Here is a 17,255-nt window from a genome sequence, read left to right on the forward strand (position 1 = left end):
ACAATCCCTCCTTTGTCAGTAGCACAGAGGCGCCCTCTCATGCCTTTTCCAGGGACCACTGGGGAACTTCCCATGGGACTACTAGGTTTCCAAGTCTTACAGAATATCCAAGAACTCATTTAGTTAGCGAATAACAAATGTTTCTTCTCCACTGAGGCCAGTTTCAACACACATTAAGAAAATCCTCCAAGCACGCAATTTGTTTTCACGTGTCATCTCCAAAAACCCCACTAATTCTTTTTCCTCAAGTCATCCTTTTGTTTTTATTTTGCTGGGTTTTCTCTCAGACATTCTCCTCATTCCTTCTGTGCAGTCCCGGCTTCCCATCCGTCACCAGCTTCCTGCTTCCTGCGGCAGGCAGCCCTCCCTGGCTCTCTGCCCACGTTCCCCTCTACCCTCTCCACTGCAGATTCTCCTAGCCCTGATGAACAAACAACCACAGCAGCTCCTGCCTCCTTGTTTACAGGGCCCACATTGGGGCTGGGGTGGGACCAGGACCCCTCTTCCTGAAGGGGCTCCTCTCCCACACGCAGGTAAGCAGACACCTGCCACACTCCTCACTGTCCCATTATTCTGAAGCTTCCACCCAGAAGAGACCAGCAGGGATGCTCGGACACTGCTCTTCCGTGTCAATTTATACGTAACGTACTGTACAGCACAGGGAACTATATTCAGTTTCTCCTAATAAGCTATAATGGAAAAGAATCTGAAAATATATGTGTATATAAATGTAACATAGCCATGACTCACAGGCACAAAAAACAAACTATGGCTAAACGTAATGCAAATGACTCTCAGCGTTCAGAATGGAATCTCTGACAACAAGAAGGAGCATCACATGGCTGCCGGATGCTCTGTAAGAATGTTGTACATCCGCCAAACACACACAGAAGCAGGAAGACTGTCTCTCCCCACCCTACATGAGAAGCATATCCTGAAGCCACCAGAAAAGGAATTCCTTTGTTCACTTCCCACCCCCTTTCTCTTCCCAAGGCCCTAAGAGCACCAGACAAGAACACAAACGTTGGCCAGAGCAATGCCCGCCACCCATCAGACTTACAGGCTCTTCTAACCCTGTGGACCACTTCCCCACGCATAAGCTCACTTGCTCCCCATCAACTACATTCACGCTTCTTTCCCACTGTCCCCCACAGGCTTCTAATCATCAGTGCGAGGTTTGTTGTAGGCTAGGTCCCTGTAAATCTGGGACCCAGAGACCAGTGCATATTTAATTGATTCACATTTTAACATCTCTTTCTTTGGGATACGTCTCATGATGGACAGCATGTCATTATTGGGGGGCAGCATTCTTACTTTCTTGAGATACAATAAATGATGCTTCTAACAAGCAATACATTTTAGATCTGATAAAATACACTAAATGTGTTAGTGTCCAGAACCTCATAGCACCAGAGAGAATGCTCTGAAGAGTGTGTCCCTCATGCGCTCTCTCCATGCCTGGCTTTCCCTCTGTCACCTGAACCTAGAATGCGGAGGGACGGGTGGGAGAGGGAGAAGACCCTCCCGATCTAGAATAAATGCAGTAGCACATACTTACTTATATGAAGTCCTTCTTTCTCCCCAAGACTAAACTTAGGAATCTCAGTCAGGTTCAGTGCAAAAATGGATGTACTTATATGGAGACATAAGTGCTGAAAATGTTTCTTTCCCAAAGAAGAGAACAGTGCACTAATTTATAGGTATCTCTGGAGATTCAGATACATAAGCAAAGTTCCTTTTATCTGCATAATACTAGCATACACTGTTGATACCCAGCAATATATTTTCAGATTCATCTCAATTAACATTTACAAAATACTCCCTTTGTGCTGTGTTTTGGGCTAGATGTAAGGAATAATATGCAGAAACATGTTAAGTGGCTAAGGTGTTCACACCAGCAACAGTGATGGAAACAAAAATAACTAAAAGGCAGGGACTACATAAAACATATGAGACTACAGAAGTGGGAGCAGTTGATTCTCTCTAGGAATTAAGCAAAGGTTTTGAGAAAAGGGAAGGCATTTAAGCAAGGGCAGAAGGTAGCCAGAAGGAAGGGTATAAGCAGTGCACATCCTGCACCAGTGCACATGGCACCCTGGGAGGCGGGAGGCGAGCCTCCGCAGATGAGACCGGTGAGGCAGAACGGAGCTGACAGGAGAGCCTGATGTGCCAGACTCTGGAGTTTGCATTTTATCTGTGGGTTAATTTTTAAAGACAGCATTGATAAGATGAGATCTGTTTTTCAGAAAAATAATTTCACAGGTGCAGGATGAGACCATTCATAGGGAACTCTCAGAACAGCACACCAGAACAGTGATGTACGCTTGAGATATGCACTGTGAAAGGCGTGGAGGTAAAAGCTCTCAACCAGTATCTGATGAAGAGAGGAGGAGGACAGTGGGAACACACAACTGTTATCTGCCAGGAGTGCTCCCCACTGATCCCGGGCTGCCCTTACGTGGAATCCAGCAGGGTCCCATCCAGAAGAGAAGCGTTGTAGTGATACTTGAGGTAATCTCCCTTCTTACTCAGCACTGAGCAGTCGGGGGGCTTGTAGTGGGAGGTGATGCTGATGGAGTCTGAAGGGTTGTGGAAGTCAATCACGTGGATGTCAAACACCAGCACGGCAGAGCCAGGGATGTTCCCTAAAGGGCAGATGCAGGAAATTAGAATGAATCTTTTAAGCAGCAGCACAGGTACCTCCCCAGTATCACCAGGTATTCCTCATAGACCTCCAAGGAACACGGGGACCCAGCTTTGAAATCCTGGCGAATACTGGGAGAATGAAGCTGGAAAGGCTGTTAGAAGGAACTTAACCCTAATTTTATAGATGGCAAAACTGAGGCACAGATTTGTCCAGGTTCGGCAGTCAGTGAGGAGAAGAGTTTGGATTAAAATTCAAGGCGCTGTACTATCACCCCGTGGAATGGTTAAACTTGAAGGATTTATGGCTAACCTCATCACAGATGAGAAAAATAAAGCTCAGCCAAATTAAGGCTTGCCCTGCTCCTACTAGAAGTAAGAGGGGAGATAAGAAAATCAGCTGTAGAATGAAAATCACTTCAGTGCTCGAGAGACACTTCACAGGGGAAACGCCTAGCCACAATTGGCTCATATATTACACCTAACACTTGATAAACTGCTTTTACAGCGGGAGGGTATAGTTCAGTGGTAGAGCATGTGCTTCGCATGCACGAGGCCCTGGGTTCAATCCCTGTACCTCCATCAAAACAAATAAGCAAATAAATAAACCTAATTACCACCCCCCCTTAAAAACAAAACTAAACTAAACAAAGACCCACCTCCTAATACTATCATCCTTGGGGGTTAGGGTTGAAAAAAACAAAATGCTTTTACAACACATCCTGTTTGTTCTACACAAAATTTTTATACTTCTCATTTCTATCATCTTCACTTTTGAAAACATTATCCCACACCTGAATGATGTTTAAGAAATACTTTTCACATACATTCTCTCATTAAATCCCTGCAGCAAACTTGAAGGGTTAATATTACTATAAATCCAGGATTAGCAGATGTTCCATGAATTTAATGCAGCATCTCTGGGGACAGGAGGTATCAGTTGTTAAATACACTCCCTGATCATTTCAGAGAAGTTTAAATGTAAAAATTTTGTTAACAGTATTACTTAGAATCAAGGATGTATAATATTTTCATTAGTATTTTACAGGCAAGAAAACCAACTCAGATACAAGACAACACAACTATAGACAGAATTCAGATGGAGATATGGGAACATCAACAGCCCCTCCCCTGCCCCCACCCTCCAACTCCCACTACTCACCACCCCCACCATGTACTTTTCTGTTTCTTCTGCTAACATACTTAATGGATGGGTGCTTATTAACCAGGCACTCTTCTAAGTGCTTGAGATGTATATGTTTATTTAATTCTCATTATAATCCTATATGCCCAACCTACAGATGAGGAAACTGAGGCACAGACTTTGATGCCCACCCAAAGTTACTGAGGTAGTAATTAGAGAAGCGTTTACAACAGAACACAGGTGTGTGATATTCACTAGTGATGGGGAGTTGCTGATGTGGGTGGTAACAGGGTGCAGGACTGTTCCCATAGAAACCAGGTATTGCAAACTGCCATAGCAGGGTGCTCAGAACCACGGCCAAGGGCAGCTCCGTGTGGGAAACCAGCACACGCTAACAGGGTGAGTGGCTGTGGAGTCAGATCAGTGGTTTCCCAACCTTGGCTGCCCATTAAAATCAACTGGAAATGAACCTTGAAAACATTATGCTCAGTGAAAGAAACCAGACACAGAAGGACAAATACTGCTTTCACTTGTATGAGGCACCTGGAATATTCCTAGAGACACAAAGAAGAATGGTGGTTAGGAGGGCCAGGGGAGAGGGTAGTGGGGAGTTGTTGTTTAATGGGTACAGAGTTTCTGTCGGAGATGATGGGATGAAGGAGATGATGGAAGTTCCGGGTACAGACAGTGGTGATGGTTATACAACACTGTGAATATATTTAATAACACTGAACCGTAAACTTAAGAAGGGTTAAAATGGTAAACGTGTACATTTTACCACAATAAAACAATGTAATTCACCATATTCACAGAATAAAATAAAAAATCATAATCATCTAAAAAATATCAACTGGGAGCATTAAAAATAAAATCAATGCCTGGGCCCCACTCTGAGATTCAGATGTAGCTCATCCAATGCAGTGACCTTCTCTCAGCCTTGGGCACTATCATAGCATGTCCTGGAGAACCGGTGAAAATACAAAGGGCCAGGCCCTTTCCGGCTCAGCGCGCCTGGTTCCACGGTCTTCCAGCTCTCCAGGTGATTCTGTGATACACACCAACATGTGAGAACCACTGGGGTACAGTGGCACCAGGCATTGTATTTTTTAAAGGGGGCAGCCAAGTTTAAGGAACACCGTGCTAAATGGTCTATAAAGGAGATTTAGGAGCCCCCATCTCAATGAAGAGGACCATGTGCCCCCATGTGCAGCCTGTGGGTGTGACATAGTGAACTGTGGAAAAGAAAGATGCATCTTGAACAGCTCCATTAATCTCTCTGAAGAAAACATGTGGATAGAGTGCAGAAAGGCACACAGACCTGGCAGCATTTGGCCAATGCAAACTTAACCTCCTCTTGCCAACTGTATGATCAGGCCACTCAGAATGGCTGTTCTCTTGCTCTCTGTACATCCCCTGCTCAACCAGCCCCTGCTTCACTCACAGGACTATCTAATCTCTTAATCATAGGGCTTAATCAGTAACTGCCTACATGCTTGCCTCCTGCCCCAGCAGCTGGTTTCCCTGGCAACTCATGAACCAACCTGACGTCAGTTCCCACTATAAATGGTAGCCCATGTCTCCCCCGAGAGGAGTGAAGATTCCTGCCCTGTCATCTGCCATCCACAATGGGGTGTCGCTCCAGGACCTTTTGCTTCAGACTTGTAAGATCCCTGCCCCGTTGCTATCTCTGGGCTCTTTCTTTGGTCTTGAGGTTGGGCAACTACAAGTCTTGCAGGCTGGCGGGGTGCAGCCCAGCACCAACTAAGGAATGTTGCCTGCCACCAGGATTTACAAGAATTCAGTCATTAGCCACTGCAGTCACTGACCGACACCCTAGAAAGAATTCAGGATGGAGATCAGGAATAGGGCACTCTGGCTCTGGGAAAACTGGCAGAACAGGGCCCCAGATAGTCAGACATTTTCAGGAGAAAATTTTATGAACCCCGATTCTTGCATCTTCTTATGCTTAGAAAAGCACTCAAATCAGTAACTGAGATACCTGTTCCCCGTGACTAGCAGTAACCTTCTACCGAGATGTGTGCTTTATTGCATGGACCCCCTTCAGAACCACACATATACTGACCTCCCTCCTTACCCCTCTGGAGTAGTTCCTCAGAGCGATCTGAGAGTCTGTATCCTGGGCCTCAGTAAGTCCTCAGATAAAACTGAACTCACAGCTCCCACACTGTGTGTTTCGTGTGTGTGTGTGTGTGTTTTTTTAGTCGACATCCTCAAAGGCACATTCATAGGCAGGCCTTTCTCAGGGCAAAAAAGAACATGTTCCAGAACTACCCTTCCCTGGGCTCTGAGGTCAGCTTATCTAGCGCTTTCCTGGTAACTAACCCAGGCCTAAGTATTCCAGTCAGTGGAGAGGTCAACCACACCCTGTCAAGTAGGTATTCAATGTTCTGGTTCTGTGTCAACTCCTAGCAAGTGAGCGTGAGTCAGTCCACCAGATGCCTGGCTAAGGCAGAATGCACATGGACTGGGGCGTCAACAAGAACGTAAGCTCCGTGTGGGCTGGGAGTTTTGTTTGTCTTTTTCTCTTCTGATTCCCCAACACCCACAGCAGTGCCTGATCCTAAAGGCCCTCAATAAATCTTTGGGTAGATGGGGTTGTTGGACCTGTGAAAAATCAGTACCAAACCCTGAGCCATAAGGTCCCACCTGCCCCAGGCAGCCAGCACCCCTGCCACCCTCATTCCCTCTATCTGCTCTGCCTTCTTCAAAGAATCTATAGTACAAGTGCTGATCAGTGTTGGGGGGGATTTGTCACCCCAAAAATATTTCTTTGGTATGTGAATTTTAAAAATTTTTATTATTAATGTCTTTTTAATGGAGGTACTGGGGATTGAATTCAGGACCTCATGCATGCTAAGCACATGCTTTTACCACTGAACTGTACCCTCCCCCTCCATGTGAATTATTTTGAGCCAAAAACAATCAAGGCCCAAAAGACTCAAAAGGAAAAAAAAAAAAAGTCTTTTCACTTCCTGCCTAACAGCCTAAAGAGTGTAGGGAGAGAACCTGTTCCAGGAAGGGAGTCGTCACCATAGATAACCACAGTAGGAACTAGGTGCTTAGACAGGAAGGAACCTAGCAAAGTCTGTTTGATAAAATTTCTCTCTGTATCCCATTGTCTCTGCAGGGCCCAGCAAACATTTGTTTACCAAACACTTGCTTTTCAATATCCACGTCAATCGTCTTCCTCTCCTTTAAAATCCCAGAACACTACCCTCAATATCTCTTCCGTCTTTAGCTAACGGTGGTATTTGAGGTGAGGGCTTCAGACATTTTGGTGAGTCACTGTTTTCCTGGGTCTCTCCCACATATATGTGTCATCAAGGTTCGATTTCCTCCTGTTGATCTGTCTCATGTCAATTTAAGTATTAGACCAGCCAGAAGAACCTAGGAGGGCGAGGGGAAATTATCTTCCTCCCCAAAACAAGCAAAGAGGTGAAAAGAATCCAACATTTCATGATGGCCCTGACACCAGCCTTCTCTGATAAACCCTTAACCAATGCGGAAGCAGTCATCAGTTTTCCCCACTAGGATGCCTCCTCAAGAAGAGACACCGATGGCAAAAAAATAAAGGCCGCTGGTCCGCGGGGCCAGAAGGAACCAGCTCCTGGCACCGTGGGTTTCCTCTGAGAGCCCTGGGACTTCTGGTTGGAGTTCTCAGTTCTCCTTATATGGGTATCAACAACTCACTGCCTAATGGAAACCCCTTCTTCCCTTCTGCCTATGACACAAGCGGCTAGAGCCCTGGTCCAATTCCAGCTCCATCACTGATTAGCTACTGTGGCATTGAGCAAATGACTCAAACTCTCTGGGCCTCATTATCTTAACTAAGACTTGATTCAAGTCTGAATTAACTCAAATGAGAGAAGTAAGGGAGGAGCCAGGATATACAGGAGTTTCTGCAAAACAAACAAACAAACAAAAAAAACTCAGGACCTAAGAACATCAAAAGATTACTGCTAATTACAGAAAAACCAGACATCTCAAGTTAATGAATATAGTACTTTTCTTTGTATGGAAAAATACAAGTCTGGGCTCACTGAAATCATTGCTTTGATATGCCCCTTAGCTATATAGAGCCAGTGTCCTCCATCCTGAATCCCCACAGGGAGCAGGGAGGGTGGGGGTGGGGCAGCTGCAGGGCTGAGGGCTTGATGGCCACAATGTCCTTCATTTCCTGACGACATTCTTTGTTCACACTTTCCTAAAAGAGTACTTAAAAGGTAATTTGAAAGTTGGAGAACAAAAAGCTATTGAGGAAGTGATGCTTCCACAGCCCTGCAGCAGAATTCATTCTCCACCTCAGGGCTGCAAACATATCCAAGCACTCCAAGTTCAGGGCTGACCCTTCTGAACAAAGCAGACAGAAAGAGCCAGAGCCCTGGCCAAAGGCTTCCCCCTCCCCTCCCCCAACCCTGCAAGAGAAAACGGCTGCAACAAAACAAGATGCTGACGGAGCCGCAGAACCCATGCAGAGCCCAGCATTTCATTCCTTCCACAAATACTCACTGAATGCTTAATATGTGCCTGGCCCTGTAGCATGTGGTGAGGAGGCCACAAACTTCCTCTGTGTCCTCACACTCTTCTTAGGTCAGTCCTTCAGGTCAGTATTAGGTCCTATGCAAACCTCACCAAGAGGCTGGGGCACTGGCTAATCAAGAGGACAGAGGCAGACTCCACCCAAGAGCACCTGGTGTCACCTGCCACGGTGCCCCTCCCCCCCCATGGCAACAAATGATTCAGGATGAAGCAGCCTCATGCCGAGAAAATTTATGAGACTTTGGATGCTTCCCACAGCCTTATATAATTCTTTGCAGAACTCTGTCTCATACTTGATGGAAAGCCAAAAGGAGAAAAATAATATAAGCAAATGTTTCCCATCAATATATTCTTTTTAGGGAAAGGAAGAATTGGTCCTGAGGGCATAATGAAGCATGAATCCTCAGAAAGTATTTGTCTATTCCTGTATTTGGGTAGAAGTATAAATTTACATAATACAAAACAACAGAGCATCAAGACACTGTAGACACAGGGGACATGAAGCAAGGCCTGTTATCTCAAGATCTTAAACTGAGATTTGTTGTGGCTTTCTAAATCAGAAATTTAAGTCAAGGAGAAAAAAATATTTCTCCATGGTACACCCTAGTTTCCAACCAACCTGATGTTTCTTAGATCCTTTAAAGAAACCCTACTGGAGTGGAGTTCAGTGGTAGAGCACATGCTTAGCATGTACGATGTCCTGGGTTCAATTCCCAGTACCTCCATTTAAAAGGGAAAAAACCCTACTGGGAAAATGCTGAAATCCATATGACATAGAGTAGAAGTCAGAAGCAGGTTAACAAAGTGAATGTATACTGCCAGCCAGGCCAGCCAGAATCCCATCAGCAAAAAAAAAAACCCAAAAGCAAAATAAACACTGCATCAACTGTTCCTAAGTAAGTTACAAAAAATGGTATATGAGAAAAAACATAATTAAGAAAGAAAATACGGTTTGGAATGCTATGCAACCATTAAAATTCTATGCAACCTGTTGGCATAAAACATTGTTCACAACAAATTAGGTAAAGAGAAATTACAAAGTAATATGTAAGGATGATCCCATTTTTGTTAGTGTTTATTAGTGTAGGTGGATGTGTATTTCCTTTTACCTGCATAGATTCACATATACTCAAAACCATAAAAGGATATTCACTCCATGGTTGTATCAGTTTCCTGCTGCTATAATAAATTACCACAAACTTGGTGGCTTAAAACAACATAACTTTATTCTTATAACTCTGGAGTCAAAGGTCTAAATTCAAGGTATTGGCAGGGATGTATTTCTTTGGGAGGTTTCAGGGGAAAATCTGTTCCCTTGCCTTTTCCAGCTTCTCAGGGCCACCCTCATTCCTTGACTTGTGGCCCCTTCCTCCAGCTTCTAAGTCAGCAGTTTAGCATTTTCTCCTCTCTGGCCTCCTGCTTCCCTCTTACAAAGATCCTTGTAAGTAAATCAAGGCCACCGGATGATCCAGGATACTCTCCCCATCTCAAGATCCTTACCTGAAACTCATCTGCAAAGTCCCTTTTACCATGTAAGGTAACATACTCACAGGTTCTGGGGATTAGGACATTGACATCTTTTGGGGCCACTATGCCACCTCCCACATTAACAATGCTCGTACCTGGGTGGTGAGATTATTGTGGTGGTGGTTGTTTATCTCTATTCTCTTTTTCTGAGTTAACATATATTAATTATGTAATTTTTAAAAAGGAGTTTGCTGCTGTTTGGGTGACAAAAATGTTCTAAAACCGGATTAGGGTGGTAGTTGCATAACTCACTACATTTACTAAAAGTCATTGGGTTGTATACTTAAATGGGTGAATTTTATGGTATACACAAAACACCTCAAGTTATTAAAATACAAAAACCAAGATCTAATGCACAGTATAGTGAATATAAACAACAGAATTGTATGATAATCATCAAACTTGCTAGAAGACTAGATCTCAACTATTCCAGCCACTAAAAAGGAAATAATTATGTAACGTGATAGAGGTGCTAATTATCACTACAGTGGCAATCATTACAATATAAAAATGTGTCAAAATAACATGAACACTTTAAATCTACACAATGTTGCAAGTCAGATATACTCAATAAAAGCAAAAAGAGAAAAAGGGAGGTTGCCATTTACTTTCAAATGGCTCAATAGAGAAAAAACGTAATATAGAGAGAGAAAATAAAGAAAGACGTTAACAAATGGTGAATCTGAGTGGAGTTCACTGTACAGTTCTTTCAACTTTTGTGTAGGTTTTAAATATTCCAAAAGGAAAAGGGAAATGGGCAGGGGGAATGAGGAGAAACGACAGAGCATCTCTAGAAACTAGAGATATTTGATCATTTAAGTCTGAAGCTGGCCTTTAGCTTCTACGCTTTGGCTCTCCAGAGGCCCCGGTTCCAAGCATCCTGGACGTACCCAGAGAGGGCTGCTCGTTTCGCCTTAGGACGGTAGCCAGCGCTTACCTCTTCCTTCCTCGCCATACCCCAGGTGAGGGGGGACCACAATCCTCCGCTTTTCTCCAATGCAAACGCCAAGTAAACCTTCATCCATCCCGGCAATCACGTAGCCCCGCCCAATGTACGTGTCAAAGGTGCGGTTCCTCGAATAGCTGCCAAACGAGAAAAGATGTTGGTCACGAGAGCTGTCAGAACAGCTGCATAGTCGGTATCATGAGGCAAGAGCGCAGGGGCCTCCAGATCCCAGAATAGGCTGAATCCTAGAATCTGAGTAAAATCCAAGTAACATGCTCCTCTGAAATGGTGAACAAGGATCCACACACAGCCTCGGAGATGCAGCCTGCAGAAGCCTCCCAGAAACCAGACCTCCAGTCCTCTAGTTTGGTCACGTTATGAATGGGATGCGGGTTACAACAAGCAATCATGCAAAAACATAACTAATATAAATCAGACTGAACGCTCCATGACCATGTCAAATTAATGAAGAAAGTGTCCAAAGGGCCCTTATCAGAAACTAAGAATTCCTCTGTTATCGCTTGTAAAGAAACCGTTTTATTTAGAAAGAAGTTTTAGTGTCTTCTATTACTCTAAAATAAAATTTCACTAAAAATAGAATTGCCATAAGATCCAGCAATCCCATTCCTGGGCATGTATCCAGAGAAAACTATAAATCAAAAAGATTCATGCACCTTCATGTTCCTAGCAGCTCTATTTACAATAACCAAGGCATGGAAGCAAACTGAATGTCCATTGACAGGTGACTGGATAAAGAAGATATGGTGTACACACACACGCGCGCGCACACACACACAATGGAATACTACTTAGCCATAAAAAATGAATGAAATAATGCCATTTGCAGCAACGTGGATGGACCTAGAGATTATCATACTGAGAGACAGACAAGAGAAAGACAAATATCATATGATGATATCATTTATATGTGAAATCTAAAATATGACACAAATGAACTTATTTACAAGACAGAAGCCAACTCATAGACATAGAAAACAAACTTATGGTTACCAAAGGGGAAAGGGGAAAGGGGGTAAGGGAGGGATAAATTAGGAGTTCAGGATCAGCAGATACAAACTCCTATATATAAAATAGGTAAACAATAAGGTCCTACTGTGTAATAAACCACAGTGGAAAAGCATATGAAATATATATATATATATGTATATATGTGTATATATATACACACACATATATATATAACTGAATCACTCTGCTGTACACCAGAAACTAATAAACATTGTAAATCAACTATACTTCAATAAAAAATTTTTTTAAATAATAAAGTTTCAAATTAAAGCAAAAAAAAAAAACAAACCTAAAAATTCCTCTAAAGAGGAGAATATCCGTATATATGAGATACAAATATTTGTATTGGCAGAAAAGTAGCATATATACTGAGAGCAATTTAACTCTGCAGCCTCCACCAGAGCCTGGATAAATTTGCCGTGCAGCAATCCCTGCTCACCAGGCCACCTCCTGGTGAGTACCTGGGTTTCCCAAGTGCCTCTGGCTGGAGGTCCAAGCATTCCACTCAGTGGAAAGAGCCAGCCTCTGTATAATTTGCCAGTTGAGTCTAATTACTATGAGTTTGGAGAGAACAGGAATAAATTTCCCAAAGCCTGATGATTTCAGAATACAATCATAAAACTTCATATGCCACATCTACTACCAAACTCTGAATCACAGTGATCTGCACCCATTATCCATCCCCACTTGGAGCAGATGTGGCAAAAATCTTGTCCTGAAAGAGCCAGTCAGTTCCGCCATCACCTCATCCAACACAGCCCAAGGATGACTGCCTCAGAGAAGATGGCCAACAGTGGGGGGCCAGGGAGAAGAAAAGGCAGAGCCGTGAGAGGCTGTCTCTTCTCAACACCCCTCAGAGACCACAAAGCCAAGGGGTGTGAAGAAATGATAGTAACAAAGGATTCTCCACCTAATAAGCAGATTATCTACAGAATTATCTGCATTTCATTGTATGTGTATGGAAGACCTATGAAATTCATAATACTGGTTCCCTGTAAACAGGGGAACTGGGTGGCTGAGGGACAAGGATAGGAGAAAAATTCTTCATTGTATATTCTTTTGTACTTTTAGAATTTTGAGCCATGTCAATGTATCCCTTAGTAGGGAAAAACGATGTTTAAAAAGAAAAAGAATACTCTCTATCATACAAATTTAAAAGCTGCAATAGCTACAGGAGTGATACTGGGGCAGGAATGGCTAGATCACTGGAAAAGGATAAAAATTCTAGACAAAGTATATAATAAATATCAGATTTTAGATGAGTGAGGAAAAGACAGTTGCTCAATAAAGGGTATTGGAAAAACTTAGCTAACCGTCTGGAAAAAAATAGTTAGATCCTTACTGTCATGCTGAACACCACAATAAATTCCAGATGGAATGAAGATTTAAACATGAAAGCATTTATAAGCATGGAGGGAGCCTGTGGGAGGTTTTTAATATTTACTATGGGTGGTGAGGAGGGAAGGGGTACATTGTAGTAAATACCTTTGCATTGTTTCACTTATACAATAAGAACATAATACTTTTAAAATAAAAATCCTAATAGAGAATTTTTTTTCTCTTTTTCTTGTGTGTAGGGGGAAGGGGGAATGTAAGGTTTATCTATTTATTTATTTAGTGGAAGTACTGGGAATTGAACTCAGGACCTCCTGCATGCTAAGCATGTGTTCTACCACTGAGCTATTACCCTCCCCCCTACAACATATTCTAATGTATATTTTGTTTTAATTTTGAACAATGTGATGATTGAATTTTCCCCCCAAAAAAAATCAGATGAAAAATTTAAAAGAAAAGATTCTAGGAGTAGGAAAAATGAATTATTCAAAGAAAATAAAATTTAAAAATTCTTCTGGGAGAGAAGGGATAGCTCAGAGGTAGAGTGTGTGCTTAATACGCACGAGGTCCTGGGTTCAATTCCCAGTACCGCCATTAAAAAGATACTAATAAAATAAATAAATAAACCTAATTATCTCCGCCCACAAAAAAATTTTTTTAATTCTTCTGTAATGTTTCTGGATGACTAAATAAATGAGAAGCCTTACCTCAGAGAGGCAGGTAGATTGCTGTCACTACTTGTTCGCTCTACAGGAAGCTAAAGGAATGCCTTCCAAACAACCCATGCCACTTGAATGAGCAACACAGACCAAATGCCTGCTGCCAGCTCATGACTGCCAGCTAAGCCTGATAAACAAAACAAAACTTTGAGTAACAACAGGCGCAGTAATTAGCCTCTGCAGCCTCAGGATGGGAGCTGAATTCACCCATCCAATCCCTGCCGCAGATAAGCCTTTAAGGTTTGCAAAGTGCTTTCATCTACTTCATCTCTTTAATCTCACCATCTCTTTCAGAGAGGTGCTACTCAGCCATAGAAACTAATAAAATAATGCCACTTGCAGCAACATGGATGGGCCTGGAGATCGTCATTCTAAGTGAAATCAGCCAGAAAGAGAAAGAAAAATACCATATGATATCACTTACATGTGGGAAAAAAAGGACACAAATAAACTTATTAGCAAAACAGAAACAGACTCACAGAAAACAAAACTTACGGTTATCAGGGGGGAAAGAGAGTGGGAAGGGATAAGTTGGGAGTTCAAGGTTTGCAGATACTAACTACTATATATAAAATAGATAAACAACACGTTCATACCGTATAGCACAGGGCGCTATATTCAACATCTTATAGTAACTTATGGTGAAAAAGAATATGAAAACTAATATATATATGTGTGTTCATGTATGACTGAAGCATTGTGCTGTATACCAGAAATCGACACAACATTGTAAACTGACTATACTTTCATTAAACACACACACACACACACACACAAGAATGTATTTCAGTGAACCAGGGGGAAAAAAACAAAAAAAGAGAGAGAGGTACTACCAACAGGGGAAAAAACTGAAGCTCAGGGAGTTTAAACGCTGTCCAAAGTCACACCAATAGTGCACGACACACAGGGACTGAAACCCAGGTCTCCTGGCACCAAGCCTGTTCTTTTCCCATCCTACTGCCTGGACCTCCCTCCTGGTCATTCCCATCTTGGACCCCACTGTTGGGTTTATACTTGGATAGCAGAGCACAGTATAGAGAGATGGTGGGAGTCTGGGGTAAGCCTCCTGCTTTCCTGCAGACCCATCTCCCACAGGCTTCAAGAAGACTGTTATAATAGCCTCTGAAGGAATTCAGTATCAGGAAATAGAAACCTGTATTGGAGATGAAAACACTAACTCCAAATTGGCACTAACAGAGTATGCAAATCATGGTCCAGCCAGCAGTAAACTATATTTAATAAGATGTTCCGGTGAGTGAAGGCTCCTGTGGTTTCCTTACCTGGAATCAAAGAGTGTGCCATCCAGAAGTGTGCCATTGTAATGATACCTGAGAAAGTCCCCGCTTTGACTTCGTCGTTCACAGTTTTCAGGCACTACCTTATTCTCAATGGAGATGCTGTCCTTGGGGTTATGGAGGTCCAATAATGCAACATCAAACACCAGAGATGCCTGTCCAGGAATGTCTTTCCCTAGAGTGGAATGAAGAAAGATGAGGAAATCAGGACACAAGATTTAGGAAGCATTTTAACTACAACTTAACACCCACTGCGTCGGTGTTACACATTTCTTAAAGTTTTCAAGCCAAGGAAACAAATGTTTTTCCATGTCTTGGGTGGTCTCCCATGACGTCTAACCATGCTGTATCACCATGGTTCCAACCACGGGCTGACGGGTATAATCTGAAGCCCGACTTTCTCAGAAAAAGGAGCAAACCAATATTAATGACATGAGAGACTACTGTGACCACATATTCTATGTTTGTGTTGGCAAGGCTCAATGTACAAACTCAAATACATATCTCTGTGGGCTTCTGTTGTGTACAGATGCAAATCACAGACATTTAAAGGCACAAATTCCAAAATTCAGACCAAGTTCTAGAGAACATTCCACAGACTTGTTCTTTGGAACTCACAGCCAATTTTTTAAAGAGGCAAAAATTCAATCCTTTAAGTGCATCTAAGACAAGCTATAAGTAAAACTAAAGTTAGCTGAAATAAGAAAGAAAAAATGGCACCCACAATCCAAAATGTAAATACTCTTCAAATCATTTCTGCCTCACTGCAGGATGGTGCTGCTTCTCTTGGACGTTCCTAACAGTGAGGATTTACTGAATGTCTGCAACACAATGATCCACATGAAGAGATTATTGGGCACTAGCTCCTTCCTGTAAAGATCAATGTCAACCAATTGTAGTAGCTGTAAATCCAGTACTCTGGGATAAAAGGAAGTTACCTGGCAAACCACCCACCTCCACACTCTTACTTGCCATTTGTTACGTCATGCAAAGGAGTAGGCCTGGGCATGCCAAGCCTGTGCTCCTTCAGCTGGCTCTCCGGCAGAGCCCACCCCTGTTTCCTTCCCCTCCAAGGAGTGGTGAAATCTGCTGAACGTGGGCTGCTGAGTCAGCCTCTGGAATGCCAGATGTGTTTAATTTCTGAAATGCAGGTATGGGTGTGGAAGGGCGTGGGAGGGTGTGCAATAATCTGTTTCTGTACTTTTCTGTATCTTTTAATTGAATAGAAAACAGAAAGCCTTAAAAGTAACCCCAGGCTTTAAAATTTTCCAACATTATCATGTACTACTTGAATATTTGCTTTTGTTTTATAATAACTTGACTAAGATGTAATTTCCAATTCACTATACAATTCACCGATTTAAATTTAAACCTGGATAACTGAGCACAGTATCAAAGTGCAAAGCATTTAAAAATAACCTGTTTAAATATTTAAATTATTAGTTACTTATTTTAAATAAATAATATTCCTCACATCAGGCTAGGCATCTAGTTTTATTTGGTATGTTGTATGCACGTGGATGACAACACAAGGATTTGGGAGCCAAGAGGCTTCCACCAGCCAAGGACGAGACCGTTTGAGTACCAATAAGAATATTAACACATCTTGGGGATGGGAGAATTAAGATACATTTACGGCAGTTGTTTTCAAGCTTTATTTTTCTATTAGCAGACTTTTAAAGAAACAGTCTGCAGATCCAAGTAATAAAAGTGGAGGTGGACTGGAGAGAAGGCTGAGCCCCATCTGGTCAGACTCCCCTCTCCTGCTCCGTAGACCTAGAGCCAGGGAACATAGCTTGGAAAACATTATCATTATTACGAGGGAGTTATTAAAAGTTGGGTACCACTGTCAGTTAAATTCTTATATAGCATCACATTTTCATTTCTATTCTTAACTACATGTATCTGTTCAAATGCCTGGAGGCCTCATTGTCGTGTCAGCCTGTCAATATGGTTAAATGTGCCTGGAATTCAAACATGAGTAGCTGAGAAATTTTATTCACCAGCCAATGTTCTGTCTGCCCTCACAGTAAAACTACAAACTGGACACTAATGTA

At 42.5% G+C, this 17,255-nt stretch overlaps 2 protein-coding genes across 2 annotated transcripts in view; one reads left to right on the forward strand and one right to left on the reverse strand.

The window, feature by feature from the left end:
* LOC105095863 (RP9 pre-mRNA splicing factor) overlaps positions 1-17,255 on the forward strand; it is a 115,723-nt gene that overhangs the window by 70,631 nt on the left and 27,837 nt on the right. The window lies entirely within an intron of this gene.
* FKBP9 (FKBP prolyl isomerase 9) overlaps positions 1-17,255 on the reverse strand; it is a 38,522-nt gene that overhangs the window by 7,252 nt on the left and 14,015 nt on the right. Inside the window, exons 5-7 of the mRNA XM_031455154.2 lie at positions 15,184-15,373; positions 10,812-10,957; positions 2,459-2,645 (exon numbers count right to left, since the gene is read on the reverse strand). Of these exons, the coding sequence (XP_031311014.1) occupies positions 2,459-2,645; positions 10,812-10,957; positions 15,184-15,373 (523 nt within the window). The remainder of the gene's footprint in view (positions 1-2,458; positions 2,646-10,811; positions 10,958-15,183; positions 15,374-17,255) is intronic.

Source organism: Camelus dromedarius, chromosome 7, assembly GCF_036321535.1.
Source record: "Camelus dromedarius isolate mCamDro1 chromosome 7, mCamDro1.pat, whole genome shotgun sequence".
Taxonomy (NCBI): domain Eukaryota; kingdom Metazoa; phylum Chordata; class Mammalia; order Artiodactyla; family Camelidae; genus Camelus; species Camelus dromedarius.